The sequence below is a fragment of the Hyaena hyaena genome, unplaced genomic scaffold (genome assembly GCF_003009895.1).
Source record: "Hyaena hyaena isolate Hyena2069 unplaced genomic scaffold, ASM300989v1 scaffold_515, whole genome shotgun sequence".
In the NCBI taxonomy this organism is placed as follows: domain Eukaryota; kingdom Metazoa; phylum Chordata; class Mammalia; order Carnivora; family Hyaenidae; genus Hyaena; species Hyaena hyaena.
In genome coordinates, this window is record NW_024081147.1 from 693334 (window position 1) to 708571 (window position 15238).

The window sequence follows — 15238 nt, forward strand, 5'->3', positions numbered from 1 at the left end:
GTGGTATCTTTTGTCATTCATAAGCTTAAATACTTATGTAAGTAAATCTGTCAATCTTTTAAGATAGAACATCCAGGTTTTATGTCAAGCATAGTAAGCTATATGATAGAAATATCGTCTTTAATTTTCTTATAGTGTTCTGGTAGTTCAGGTTTTGTGTTTATAACACGGCTTCATTTGGTAGGTATTTTTTTTTTGTATGATGTGAGGTAGGTGTCTTATATGGCATATTATTCTTGTAAAAAATGCTGGGTTTGTGAATATTTATTAAATTTTATTGATCTCTATTCATAAATGAATTTGCACTATCATTTCTACTTTGTAAAATTTTGGAAGGACATGACCCAGTTGTTACCTCTGTAAAGTGCAACAGGGAAGCAAGGATATTATTTTGAATACTTCTGCACTTAAAATATTCCTTCAGCAAGTGATACTACATTTTTAATTTAATAAAATAAAAATTTTGATAGCTGTTGAGGAAGGCTGTAAATGTCAGTCTAGGTTTTAGGCAGATAACCCTGATAAAAATAAAGGGCTGGTCAAGAGGCAAGGGATAGGAAGGGCTAAAGCCGGAACAAGGAGGGGAGAAGAGAAAGGAAAGGCTAATTCCAGAAGGCTGAAGATGGACCTTAGGAATAAAACAGAGAGGCAAAGAGTTAAGATCAGAAGAAGGCTTTCATGCTGTCAATTGCCAAAACGTCTGGCAGAAAACGATGATGTCAGCATTTTCCAATCATGAAAGGTTTGGTGTATCTTTCGTAAGAGGTAAAGAGAGAACCTGAAAATAACCTGAACCCATAGCATGGTCATTTACGACATCTACTACATTCGACCTGTTTTCTCTTCTTTCCTGCAAAAAGGATTCAGGCATGCTCCCTGCCCTAAGAAAACATTTGAATCATTTGTTACTCAGTTTTTCTCCAATTAGGATAATTTACCTTGCCTTCTGGTTTTTACCTATAGTCAAATGTGTGTCCATGACAGAATGTACTGTACCTGAGATCCCTGGTTTCTTGTTTTGTTTTGTTTTGCTTTTTTGGACAACTGTTCTATTTCCTTAGCATGATGTCAGTCCCCAGAGCCTGTGGTCCTCCGAGGGACCAAGTCTGGTTCAACAAGAGTCCTCGGCTCCAGGAGGAAGGTGTGCCGTCATTGATTCAGGCACAGGCCAGGCACAGCATGCCTTGTATCTGGGCTAAAGAAGAGCTCCCTTGTGAGACCTCATGAAAACAGAAAACCCCTTTCCTACTTCTGGAAAGCACAGGGGAAAGACGGAGAAAGATCTCGTGGTCAGAAGACTTACATTTAATAACTGAAGTCTGATTCATACATTTGACATTTTCCCTTTGGAACCTAGAAAAAAACCTAGTAAGCCTGCTCTACCTACCTATATCTGATGTTTAAAACCTTGATTTATGACACATTCACGTATCCTCATTATAATAGCATTTAGATCCACGTTCAACAGGGAGACCCTGGCTGCTGAATTCAGAGAGATTAATGGCTTCTTCTTTTGAGTTATTTTTCCTATTCTTTTCATGTTAAAATTACTTACTACACAAAGATGTATGTTCAGTGGGATCAGAAAGAAAGAATCTGGCTATTATCTTGTTTGTCTATGCAGCAACATGTGGCTTCTAGGACAGATGGACTTATTTCCTGGAACTTAACATTGGTTCAGAGGCTGTTTATCTTTTCTAATAAAATTCTGTTATTCTTAGGTAAGAGTTTCCGAAACTGAGATCAGAAAACGGTCACGGGGCCAAAAATGTTAACTAAATGATTCTGATCCCTGAGAAAAGAATATGAACTTGTCTGACTTGATTATAAAACTTAGTTCTCTAAGAGCTGAGCCATCGAAGTTCATAACACTGAGTTCTTTCACAATGAGGCAACCAATGAACAGACACCAATAACTTAACATGAAAATCAACTTTTTCTTTTCTCTTTGTTTAGCTTTCAATGAAAAACATTATTTTGTTTTTTTGTTTTTTGTTTTTTGTTTGCATTTCAATACCAATTTTCAAAAGGTATAAGGAAACATAAATGTGAGGCTCGTTGGGTCAGGGCGGGGTTTACTGGTGATGACTGTCTGACTGACAGCTAATCTGCTCAGGCTTTTGTCAGGAGCTCTGAGAGGTATTCAAGCACAGATTCTGCTAGAGGGATGGCCGCGATTTTTAGAAACCTAACAACATATAATTTTGCTACATTTGCATTCAAATAAATGCTAGCTTAAAAAAATGCACCTGCTTGTTTCTATGACAATAGGCACAGGGAAATGATGCCCGTACAGATGTGATGAAGACTGTCACCCCGTTACTGCTGTGATTTTTTTTCTCGAACAATTCATCAAATTCTTCTCTGCTCTCTATCATTCAACCATTTGATATGCCTCAGTAGACAAAACTATGTCACGGAAGTCTAAAGGATGTTTTGCTAATCCTAAGAAACCAAAAGACATTATCACTTGTTACCCTTGAGACAATGTCTATTGACTTTGCTAATTGGATAATCACTGTTCTATATAATTCAGTAGTAAAATATTTTATAGCTAGCAAGATGTGATTGCCTCCTAATCAATGCCCATGACAAAATACTTATTGTCTTTAATACAGGTGATTTTTAAAAAAATATTATGTTGCGTCTTTACATGTAAAGCATATAGTCTAGAAACATCCAAAGCATTGTAAATATACATCCTGAAATGATACGTCATTGAAAAATTCTGTGTTTCTTGGCTTCTGTACAGTCACCATTATAACTATCAAAGGCATTAAACTTCTTCCAAGACATGATGCCATTATGCAATTGAAAAAATACCAGAAGTCTAGCTATCGTAGAAAGTATAATAAAATATTAAATTAGTGATGAATGTGTATAGTACCTCATATAATGTGATGACACCATATGTTTGAATTGGTTCCCGCCACTGAAGAAATATCTTCTCTTCAAAAGTACTTCCTTGGATGGATTCAGTGGGAACAGCGCCTGGCACTAGAAGGGGGAAAAAAAAAATCAATAAAAGTTTGAGTGACCTCCCTCAAAATTAGATTTTTCTAGACATATTAGATTTTTAACTCTCAGTTGAGACATAAGATTTAATAGGCCATAGATACATGCAGTTTCCTTTTAAAAATCTGAAATTTAAAGCCATTTAAATGGTTTTAGCACTGTCCTTATAAGGAAAATAATTCCATCACTTTTTTCTTTAAAGTACGAATCAGTTAGACAAAGCTCAGTAATCACCTTTGAAATGAACTTTTATATTCTTCAGAAATAAGGAAAGATATAGAGCAGTAAGAATTCCCACACACTGCTTGTGGGAGTGGAAATTGGTATAGCCACTTTGGAAAACAATTTGGTAATGGTAGTACTTAGTAAAGTTAAAGAAGCATGTATCATGTGACCCACCTCCAGGTATATTTCCTAGTAATATTCTTGCACGTATGTACCAGGAGACATACAGTAATTGTCAATACAGTATTTTTAAAATGTTTATTTCTTTTGAGAGAAAGGGGGAGAGAGGGAGGTAAGAAGAGAGGGAGGGAGGGTGGGAGGGAGAGGCAAGGCGGGTAGGAGGTGAAGGTTAATGCACAGAGAGCAGGAAAGAAGTCAGAGAGAGAAGGAGAAACAGAATCCCAAGCAGGCTCCACACTGTCAGCACAGAGTTCAACTCAGGCTCAAACTCACGAATCCTGAGCTCATGACCTGAGCCAAAATCAAGACTCGGGAAGCTTACCCAACTGAACCATCCTGGCTCTGAACATAACATTTTTTAATGAAAATAATAAATTGGAGACAAACTAAATGGTAGAATGGAATGTTTTATAGTCATACACTATGTTACAAAAAAGACTGAAAATAAATGGCAGCTATGTACATTATCATGGGCGGATTTTATATTTATATTTTTATATATTTTATATTTATATTGAGTAACAAAAGCATGTGAAAGAAAATAGATATGAACTATTGTACTGATCTTTAATATATCTGCTACATATGCACAAAATAAATGTTTTATAAAGATGTGATGTAGATGAAATAATATGTAATACTTTTAAAAATATTTTATTTATTAATGATTACAAAAACTAGGAATTTTGATGCCATTTTAAAAAATGTTTATTTATTTATTTTGAGAGAGAGAGAGAAAGGAGAAGGGGCAGAGAGAAGCGGGGAGAATCCCAAGCAGGCTCCACACTGTCACCACAGAGCCCAACACGAGGCTCAATTTCACAAACTGTGAGATCATGACCTGAGTTGAAATCAAGAGTAGAACACTTAACCAACTAAGTCATCCAGGTGTCCCTTGGTGCGATTATTTAAAAACCTGAACTGACTGCTTTTCAAACAAAATCTAATGGGCATGAGGGAAGATGGAAACTTACCTGCCAATTTTCTACAAAATAACATTTAATATTATTTAAAAATATTATTCATCTCATCTTCACTTAAATTCCTTTTTTGCACATATGTTTTATATTATGCACAATTTAATGTGTTGGTGTGTCTATCCTATTTAAAAACTAGTGTATCTGTAGTATTTCTACATATATTTGAAGGTGCGTGATCAAATTTTTTGGCGACAGTGTGAGTAATCAAAGAGTGGTTGGAGGGGCTTCACACTTCTCAAAACTTATTACGAAGCTATTATATCAAGATAACATGGTACTGACATAAAGATAAACATACATATTAGTGAAAAGAATTGAGAATACAACAACAAATCCCTACATTTGCAGTTAATGGGTTTTCATTAAGGGCACTGGGAAAATTTACTTGGGAGATAATAACCTTTTCAACAAATGGTACTGGGACAACTTGACACCCACATGCAAAAAAATGAACTTGGATTCTTACCTCACACCATATCTAAAGTTTATATCAAAATAGATTAAAGAGCTAAATGTATGAGCTAAAACCACAAAATTCTGAGAATGAAACACAGGTGTCATTCTTCATGCCCTTGGACTAGGCAATAGTTTCTTGGCCATCGCACAAGAAGGAAAAGCAAAAAGGAAAAAAAAGGTAGATAAACATCATCAAAATGAAAGGTTTTGTGCTTCAAGCAGCAGGATCAAGAAAGTGAAAAGACAACACACAGAATAGGAGAAAGTTTTTGCAAATCATTTATCTGGCAAGAGACTTGTATCTTAGATACATAAAGAACTTATTAAAACCCAGTAAGAAAACAAATAATCCAATTAAAAATGGGCGAAGGTTCTGTATAAACACTTTGCCAAAAAGATACACAAATGGCCAATAAGCACATGAAAAGATGCTCAAGGCCAGTAGCCAGCAGGAAAATGCAAATCAAAACCACATTGAGATAGTATTTCATACCACTAAAGTGGCCATAATCCAAAGGCAGATAATAAGCATCGGTGAGAACATGGAGAAATTGAAACCCTCATGTACTGTCGGAGGGAATATAAAATCATATAGTTCCTTTGAGAACAACCTAGCAGCTCTTCAATCAGATACACATAGATAAATGTACCATGTGAATTCCACTCCTAGGTATATATCCAAGAGAACTGAAAACATATATTACTCAAATAAATTATATGGGAGCATTAAAATAAAATTATGAATATTAATATATAAACATTAATAGCATTTTCATAGTAGCTCAAGTGGAAATAACCCAAGTGTTCATCAACTCATACATGGATAAACACATCTCAATAGAGTTTAAAAAGGGGGAATGGAGAATGTTTTAGGTTGCGGGAGGATATAAATAGTCCCTTAAGGGTTGGTAAGATGCCCAGGGTTGGAAACTGAGGGAGATATAAGATTTTATAGTTATTTTAAACAGAGCTAAGTATAGCTTGGCAAAAAAAAAAAAAGACAACAGATTCAGATTCAGATGTGAGGGCTGATTTAAGACTTTTCAGTAATTATTTGTTTATTAATTTTGAGTGCGGGAGGGGCAGAAGGAGAGGGAGGAGAATCTCAAGCAGGTTCCATGCCCAGCACAGAACCCAATGTGAGGCTTGATCTCATGACTCTGGGATCCTGACTTGAGCCAAAATCAAGAGTCTGACACTTAACTGACTGAGCCATCCAGCTGCCCCAAGATTTTTCAGTAATTCAACTGTACAATTTGGACAATTCACTGAACCTCCTTGGGTCTCAGTTTCCTCATGTCTAAAATGAAGAAGGTGGACTAAGTTCATCTCTATCATCCAAACTCTAAGTAATATATAAACAAGAAGAGAATTGTTTCTCTCAGGTTGAAGGAATTGCTGTGAAAATACACAGAAATGAAGAAAACCAACATATTTAACAAGTTATAACACTGATGGTTTCTAAGAAAATTTAGAGTCCGGGATCTAAGATAGTAATATTCATCAATCAGAAGCTGAAGTAAAATGGGCCATGCTAGAGAAAATTCTACTTAGTCTCTTCTTCTTGACCTTGAAAGTGTTTATTATGACATTATCATCAGTCTTCTCATGGTATCAAGGCAAATATGAGTGGCTCTAGTCTTTTGTGATGATATCTCCTAATTGAGAATACTAACTAATCTACGTATGTGCAGATATAAAGAGGTGAAGACTTAGAAAAAAAATATATCTTTGATTTCATTCAGTTAGTATAAATCATAATAAAATGGGAAAGTCAAAATTATGCCGAACAGAGGACAACTTAAAAGGGTAAACTTATTAAAATGTACTGGAGATCCTGTAACGATGACACTGTGGAAATGTTAACAAGAAAACCTGAGATTCATATATATATTATGTAATATGCGTATTACATAATATATATGTATATTTATATATAATTTAATGATTCTGTATGTATGATGCTATATATAAAATACATGTACATATATAATATACATATATATATAAAATATACATATATATTTTTAAGGTCAGGAGCAAAGTAAACTAAAATAAAATACTAGAAAAGTTGAATAAATTAGGAATAATAGTATCTCACAGGAACTTAGGTCTACTACCTGTTTTCAGAAGTTCTTACAAATTCAAGATTTGGGATAGATAATCTTTAGTTTCTAAGTTTGTGGAACTGAGCTCTATTCTTTCTTGTAATACCTTTAACAGTGATAAAGAGGTCACCTTTTCCATGTACTTTCTCATGAAATAAACGATACTCAATAAAAATATTTTATCACAGTAAAACTCATAATGTTCAATGAATTGGAGCCTTTTATAATGGTAAATACATAAAGTAGTCACCTCATTCTTTTCAAACTCAGGAATGACCATTATTCTAGTTTTGTCTTTTTTCTCTATGTTTTTGAAGTCTTCGTTGTTAGGAAATATAATGTGAAATAAAAGTGCTTCTGATTAACTGCATGCCAGGGTGGTATAGAAACAGTAGATTTATCTTTGGAAGTCATGCATGCCCCAACTTCTGGGACTAGCAAGATAATTTGAACAAAATGATAAGTTATTTTGAACTCATGTTCTGATCTAACTTAACAGAACTCCTATCTCCTGTCCTTTCTCAATTTGAAACCCAAAAGTAGTGACTGGGTTCAGGCAGTGGGTTTGAGAGTAAGAAACACCTGGGGTGCCTGGGTGGCTTAGTCGGTTAAGCTTCCGGCTTTCGCTTAGGTCATGATCTCGCGGTTTGTGGGTTCGAGCCCCGCGTCGGGCTCTGTGCTGACTGCCAGCTCAGAGCCTGGAGCCTGCTTCAGAGTCTGTGTCTCCCTCTCTCTCTGACCCTCCCCTGCTCATGCTGTGTGTGTCTCTCTCTCTCCTAGAAATAAATGAAAATATTTAAAAAAAAAATAAAAAAAATAAAAAGAGAGTAAGAAACACCTGCTCATTTTGTGAAACGATTGCATGTCATCTTTCCCTCTCATTGCTTAAAACATTACTGTTAAGTAAAACATCAATGAGATGATTATCAACAAACTTCACTGTTTTATCTAAAGACTAATAGAACACTTTTGAGTGTTTTATTTCCTAATCTGTATCATGTCTATTGTCACAGAAGAAGAATAGAAGGCTTCCTCTCTAGTTTATAGTTAAGAGAAAAAAAGATGCTTTTATAACAGAGAGAGCAAGGAAGGGTCACAAGGAGCTGCTTTGAATCACTGCAACAACAATAATAATGATCACTTATTAAAGGCCTCTCTCTGTCAGCTACAAACAGCTCTCTATGTAAATTTCCTCTAACTCTAAAATGCTTGAGAACTGTTATTATTCTCACTTCTAAGATGAGGGAATTAAAGCCCATAGATTAAAAGATGCTTATCAGGTGCAAAGGAGGTCAGAAAGATGAGAGTGCTACAGGCTGGAGGATTTGGAGGCAGCTTTTTGAAGGAGCTGAAGCCTGAAGAGCCCTTTGGAGGGCAGCAGAGGAAAAGGAAGTGAGATGTAGGCGGGAGGCGCTGGAGAGCAGACCTTGAGGAAGAGCCTGGAATGGAAGGGGCATGGCCCACCACGCCTGATGCCCCGGTGACATCTGTGCAGAATGATCGGCACTTGAGAAAAAGTCACTAGTTCTAGAGTACGAGCCAGGAATACAGAAGACCTTGGAAGCCAAGATTTAAATAATGTCATTGAAAGCTCTGTGGAGAGAGTGGCATGATGCAAATGGTTTTCTATCCTATTATTAAAAATTGTTTAATTCAAGTATAATTAACATACAATGTTAACACTAATAGAGTGTTAGGTGTACAGTGATTCAATGATTCTATACATTCTCAGGGCTCATCAGGATAAATGTACTTTTAATTCCCTTTATCTATTCCACTCATCCCCACTCCCCCTACCTACCTCCCCTCTGGCAACCACCAGTTTGTCCTCTGTATTTAAGACTCTGTTTTTTTGGTTTCTCTCTTTGTCCTCTGTTCATTTCTTTTGTTTCTTAAATTCCACGTATGAATTATCTGATATGGTATTTATCTTTCTCTAACTTATTTCTCTTTGCCTTATACCCTCTAGGGTCCATCCATGCTATATGGCAGGATTTCATTTTTTTACAGTTGAGTAATATCCCATATATTGTCCATCTATATGTGGACACTTGGGTTGCTTCTATATATTGATTATTGTAAACAATGCTGCAATCATTATTACAAATAATGCTGAAAAATAGGGGTGCACATATCTTTTTGAATTAGTATTTCCAGTTTTTTTGGGTAAATATGCAGTAGGAGAATTACTGGATTATATGGTAATTCTATTTTTAGTTTCTTGAGGACACCCCATAATGTTTTCCACAGTGACTCTACCAGCATACATTCCCACCAACAGTGCACAGGGTTACTTTTTCTCCACATCCTCGCCAACACTTGTTATTTCCTGTGGTTTTGATTTTAGCCATTCTGACAGGAATAAGGTGACATCTCATTCTGATTTTAATTTGGATTTCTCTGATGATTAGTGATGTTGAGCATTTCTTCATGTGTCTATTGGCCATCTGTATGTCTTCTTTGGAAAAATGTCTATGCAGGTCTTTTGCCCATTTTTATAATGGATTATTTGTTTTCTTGGCACTGAATTGTGTATGTTCCTTATTTATTTTTGATATTAACCCCTTATCAGCCATATCATCTGCGAATATCTTTTCCCATTCAGCAGGTTGCTTTTTTAATGTTTTGATTATTTCCTTTGCTATTCAAAAGCTTTCTATTTTGATGTAGTACCAACAGTTTTATTTTCCTTTTTTTTTTTTACCTTGCCAGAGGAGACATACCTAGAAAAATGCTTCCACTGATGTCAAAGAGGACTCAAATTAATAAATAAAAGGAGGAGAAATAACAGAGATGCAGGCATATTTTAAACAGAAGTTTTGTGGGTGAGTAGGCAACATTAGAATGGGGAAGAGCTGGAACCACCAAGGAAGGTTAGAAATTTCAGCATGAAATAATGAGGATCTGGATATAGGTAGTGGGAATTGAGAGAAAAGAAAAATTTAATACATTAGAAGTAGCAACAACAGGAGTTAGAACCAAATTAAGCATAGAGATATGGGGGGCATGTGAGGTGGGGACCAGTTGACAATGTTGGCACCTTATTTCCACTTTTCTGCAAGATGAGAAAGAACTGGAAGAAACAGACAGGGCTCCTAGTCTCAGCCCTGACTGGGTGACCTAGAGCAAGCTAATATTCCTCACAAAAATAACCGCAAGGAGGGGCGCCTGGGTGGCTCAGTCAGTTAAGATTCCAACTTTGGCTCAGGTCATGATCTCGCAGTTCGTGGGTTCAAGGCCCGAGGAGGGCTCTGTGCTGACAGTTTGGAGCTTGGAGCCTGCTTCAGATTCTGTGTCTCCCTCTCTCTCTGCCCCTCCCCCTTTCATGCTCTGTTTCCGTCTCCCAAACATAAACAAATATTAAAATTAAAAAAAATAATAATGGCAATGAGACAACTATTTGAAAGCAACTAGCACAGGCAGGACCTGATGGGGTGGGGCTATAGCAAAGAGAAATTTGTGGAGGGGCGCCTGGGTGGCTTAGTCGGTTAAGCGTCCGACTTTCGCTTAGGTCATGATCTCACGGTTTGTGGGTTCGGGCCCCGCGTCGGGCTCTGTNTTTCAGAGTCTGTCACTCCCTCTCTCTCTGACCCTCCCCTGCTCACGCTGTCTCTCTCTCTCTCTCCTAGAAATAAAAATTAAAAAAAAAAAAAAAAAAAGAGAGAAGTTTATGGAGTGAGCTCCTCATTTACTCTGGCTTCTCCCAAGTTTTTCTTCCATAGCAATAATGGATGGTGCTGTATACGGAATAACCACTCAAATCTACTTTGTCAGCTCTTTAAATGAAACAATAAAGTGTTGCAAACATTTAATGCATGTTATAATCAGTGATCAAGGATCATTGCATAATCAGCTGCTTGAAGGAAAAAAAAGTGAAATATCTCTTTTGCCCAGGAATAAGTAAGTGTATTCATTTAATGGGCTTCTCAAGCTCCTTGCCATCTTATTCTGATGCCTGGCAAATAAATTTCAGGTCAAATATATGATAGGATACCACTATATTTTATGTGTCATATGAACACGTTATTGTGCATGAGAGTGTCCCCTGTATAATCAATGTAAAAGCTCATTTATGCCCATGCTCTGGGATTCAGTATATAATTTTACTATTTTAAATTATTTTAGAGGTTTACTGCAATTGTATATTTGCTTTCTTTGATGAGTTGCTAGTGACACGCACTACCTATTTGTTAAATCCTTGTTTACTGAGGTAACATCCAATTATAATATTGGTCCTATGGGAAATTATGATCTATTACATGGCCAACAACCTAATGAGATAATTTCTCAGCACTGTGCTGAAAAGCAAGGGCAGCCTCTATTTTGTGCTAAATTTTTATCTGAACTATGAAATATGTTTCAGCCATTTAAATATATTTAAATAAGCTTTTCATATAATCTATTCCCCAAACAACAACTCTTAAGTCTAACATGACAATAACGTTTGAGTGAAGAACTACTGAGAGCAATGTAGAATAATTATATATAGAAAGGTAACTCTAGGACTCATGAAGAATTAAAATAAACTTCTATATCTTTACTCCTTGACGCTTATAAATCAATGCTTAAATTCAGAGGCGCAGATACGCATTTATATTACTCGACACAGTAACTAGTTTCTTCGCTTTCATTACAGAGATCTCACTTTCAAAGAAATAAAGGCTGCTTCTTTGAAAGAATGTGTATTTCATATAAACATATCATTTAAAAGTACTCACAATCTTCATCTGTCTGTACTATGAGTTCTTGACTTTCCTTCCGTCCCTCGGGATTCATGAGGATGAGTTTCACACTGACGTTGGTATATGGTGAGAGGTTGGTGATCGTGTGTTGAGGGTGTGAATTGTCCGTGTCCCAGCTTACTTCTTCTCGCACTTGCTCCTGCCCTCCCACCTGGTAACAGTAGTGGACCGTGAGATTATAGCTATGGCACCGAGTTACATTATATCCAAACGGCTCCCAGCGGATGGTGATTTGTCGAGATTTGACTTCTACCACTTCGAGTTTTCTTGGGCCACGCATGGGATCTGATACAGAAAAGAAAAAGAGGAACGAGAAAACAGAAGACATGAATGATTAAGAGTTCGGTGAAGCCTAGATGTCACAGATGGTCCTAGTTGTCCTGAATATCTGGTCTCTTCCATAATAATGAAACCTTAAATCTTAGCTGGGCGCAAGGCCACATGGAATAAAGAGTAGAATCTTCCGTGTCTTCTGAGTGAGGTGTGGCCATATGGCTAAGTTCTGGTGACCGGCATACGAGATGAAATCAAGGATAGTTTCTGGGAAGTGTCCTTAAAAAGAAGACCTCACCATCGTTTCTCCTTCTTTCTTTCTACTTGCTAGATTGAGGATATGATATTTTTTGCTCATCCCTCCACGATGGGCCACAAGGCACTTAACTGTTAACCAAAGCAATGACCAAGGACCCAGAGTTACTAATAATCACTGAGTTCCCATTCGATCCCCCAATTGTCAACTTCCAAAATTTTCATTAGAGGTTAAAACAGTGCTCTTATTTAAGGCTCTTTTCCTCTGAGGCTCTGGCACATGAAACCAATCTCAATGTGAATTGATGAACATATTTTATCTTTTTAAATTAATTTATAATTATGTAATTGGAAAACATAAGAGAAAAAGCTTGAGAATTCAGCATGAAATAACATAACGATTAGAGAGTATAAACCTCTGAGCAGGACTCCAGGCCTTTTCTGGGTTTTGATTTGTATAGAATTTCATGCAATTACTATGCAAGTAGTTCTTTCCTATCCCTGACATTGTCTTAATATTACTACTGAGCCCAAGCTCCAGATACAGGGTTTCAAACTTAGAAATCTAAATGATTTTCAAGGAATATATAAGTATTTAAAAAATTTTAAAAGACAGAATATGTATAGAGAAAGCTTTAACTTGTTTATGAGATGATGATGAAAAACACGGTACTAAATACATAATACTTGGGATGCCTGGGTGGCTCAGTTGGTTGAATATCTGACTCTTGATTTCTTACGATTCGAGAGATCAAGCCCCATGTCAGGCTCCTCGCTGTTAGCTCCCTGTCTCTCTGCCCCTCCCCTGCTCATGCTCCCTTACTTGCACTCTCCCTCTCTTTCTCAGAAAATAAATAATCTTTAAAAAATGAACATGGGGTGCCTGGGAGGCTCAGTCAGTTAAGCATCCCATTCGGCTCAGGTCATAGTCTTAACAGTTTGTAGGTTCAGGCCCCATGTCAGGCTCTGTGCCAGAGGCAGCTCAAAGCCTGGCACCTGCTTCAGATTCGCTGTCTCTCTCTCTCTCTCTGCCCCTCCCTTGCTTGTGCTCTCTCTCTGTTTCTCAAAAAAATGAATGCATGTAAAAAAATTTTTAGATAAATACATAACATTTATTGAACACTTACTTTTTGCCATACGCTTTTCTAAACAGTTTACCTTAGAAATGAATTCATGAATTTGCTGATCTCAAATGCTTTGTTTTGGACTATTCATAAATATACTTAACTCCATATATTCTGATTTTTTGTCTTCCTGAATTGTTGTCATCATATATGAATGCAAAGAGATCTACGACTGATAAGGGAAGATCAGCATGAAAACTTGAGAAATAATAGCTACTATTTACCGTATGTGCACTTATTATGTGTGACTTGCTTTACATACAGTCTCTTATCCTCAAAACAATCCTGCGAATCAAGCGTTATTCTTCCCAATATACAGATAAAAAAATTGCAGCCAAGGTTAGTTCAAGAACTTGGTTCAAGGTTTCACTATGGCTCTTGAATTCCTATCTGTCTGACAATGGACCATGGTGCTTTTAACTCTCACTTGCAGAGTCTCTACCAAAATAAAGAGATTATTAGAAGTACTTAAACTAGAATGTGCAAAATATCCCAAGTCTCACCTAAAACATGGCCACAGAATGTAAAATATGAATAAGACTGCATGCATTTAATCTTCAAACAAAAGTGCTGTGAAGACTCTTTCCTCTTCTCTTTCTAATTCCATAGAAGAGGGGTCTATGCCATGTTCCCAAGTTCGGCTTTGCCAGACAACTCTATCTATACTTTGTGGCTACTGGAGATTTATCAGGACTATTATTGAAGTTCATTTCTTGACTTCCGTTTGTGAATTCATCCCTAGTTTTCTCCAGCATTCAGGACGTAGAGAGACTCTAGAAGTACTAACTACCCCCTTTCCTGTGACCTCCAACAAATGAAAACACTTCAACAGAAGTGATACAAGATGGGACTCACCATCCAGGTAGCTGCTCAAACTATAAAATGAGGTTAATAATAATCATTCATGCTACTCGATCCTGTAGTAATTCTAGGAACCAAGGATGAGTGAGATAAAAACTCCCCCAGAGAATCCTGAGTGGCATTCTCATGGAATGTACCTTATTACTAAATCAATTTTTTATATTGAAATTGCTAGTGTTAGTGGAAATATCATAAATAAGTTATCTGGAAATAACATTGATAGTGTTTTCCAGTCTAGTCACTTTTTTTCAATGGAAAGGAGATACCCAATTTTATATAATGCTTCGTTAGTTGAATGTTTACAAAAACTTTTAATAAGCTCCAGATCCCTTATACATAAACAGATTAACAAGTGTCTCTTTGCCCCTCTCCTTATTAATCACAGATATCCACGAGAACTGTTCTAAAGCATTTTCCCAAGGTTTTCATCAATTTTACTTCCTAATAAAATGATTAAATGTTTCAAGTATTAGTTTAAACAATGTGGTTTTAACTTAATTTCCATAAAAAATGACTTTCTATTGCATAAACAGGCCTGCATCATTTCTTAGTCAAGAAAATACACACAAATAGACATTTATTCCAGGAATTAAAAAAAAACAACAACAAGGTTTTGGTCTGTTTACTGGTCAAGTTTTCTTAAAATGCATGTTGGCTTCCACTCTTGTTACTATCTCTAAAAATTCCATCAGGGTAAAATTATGTCTCAAACTTTCCATAAATTTGCCAAATAAAACAGCTAAGCCTAGCACAAAACAACCATATCTATGGCCAAGGTTCCAGAGATGCTACTGTCAAGAGGGGTAAGTAGCAGACTAGAGACAGCCTATAACAGGTCTAAATCTGAGATGAAAGTAGGCTTGTGCTCATTGGCTTACAACCTCAAGATTCTGGTTAACCACCAAAACAACACTGTCTTACAGAAGCTGTTGCAAACAGGGGATTGCCATTTATGTTTCTCTTGGGCCTTTGCCTCAAGGACAGTGCTGTTATGTCTCCTAATATGTCCACACCAAAAT

The 15238-nt window shown here is 36.6% G+C and overlaps 1 protein-coding gene across 5 annotated transcripts in view; it reads right to left on the reverse strand.

Moving 5' to 3' along the window:
* The window catches only part of PTPRM (protein tyrosine phosphatase receptor type M), a 782304-nt gene that overhangs the window by 296423 nt on the left and 470643 nt on the right, over nt 1–15238 (reverse strand). For all 5 annotated transcript variants that reach the window (XM_039255239.1, XM_039255236.1, XM_039255237.1 and 2 more), the window contains exons 8-9: nt 11683–11991; nt 2888–2997 (exon numbers count right to left, since the gene is read on the reverse strand). In XM_039255239.1, the coding sequence (XP_039111170.1) occupies nt 2888–2997; nt 11683–11991 (419 nt within the window). The remainder of the gene's footprint in view (nt 1–2887; nt 2998–11682; nt 11992–15238) is intronic.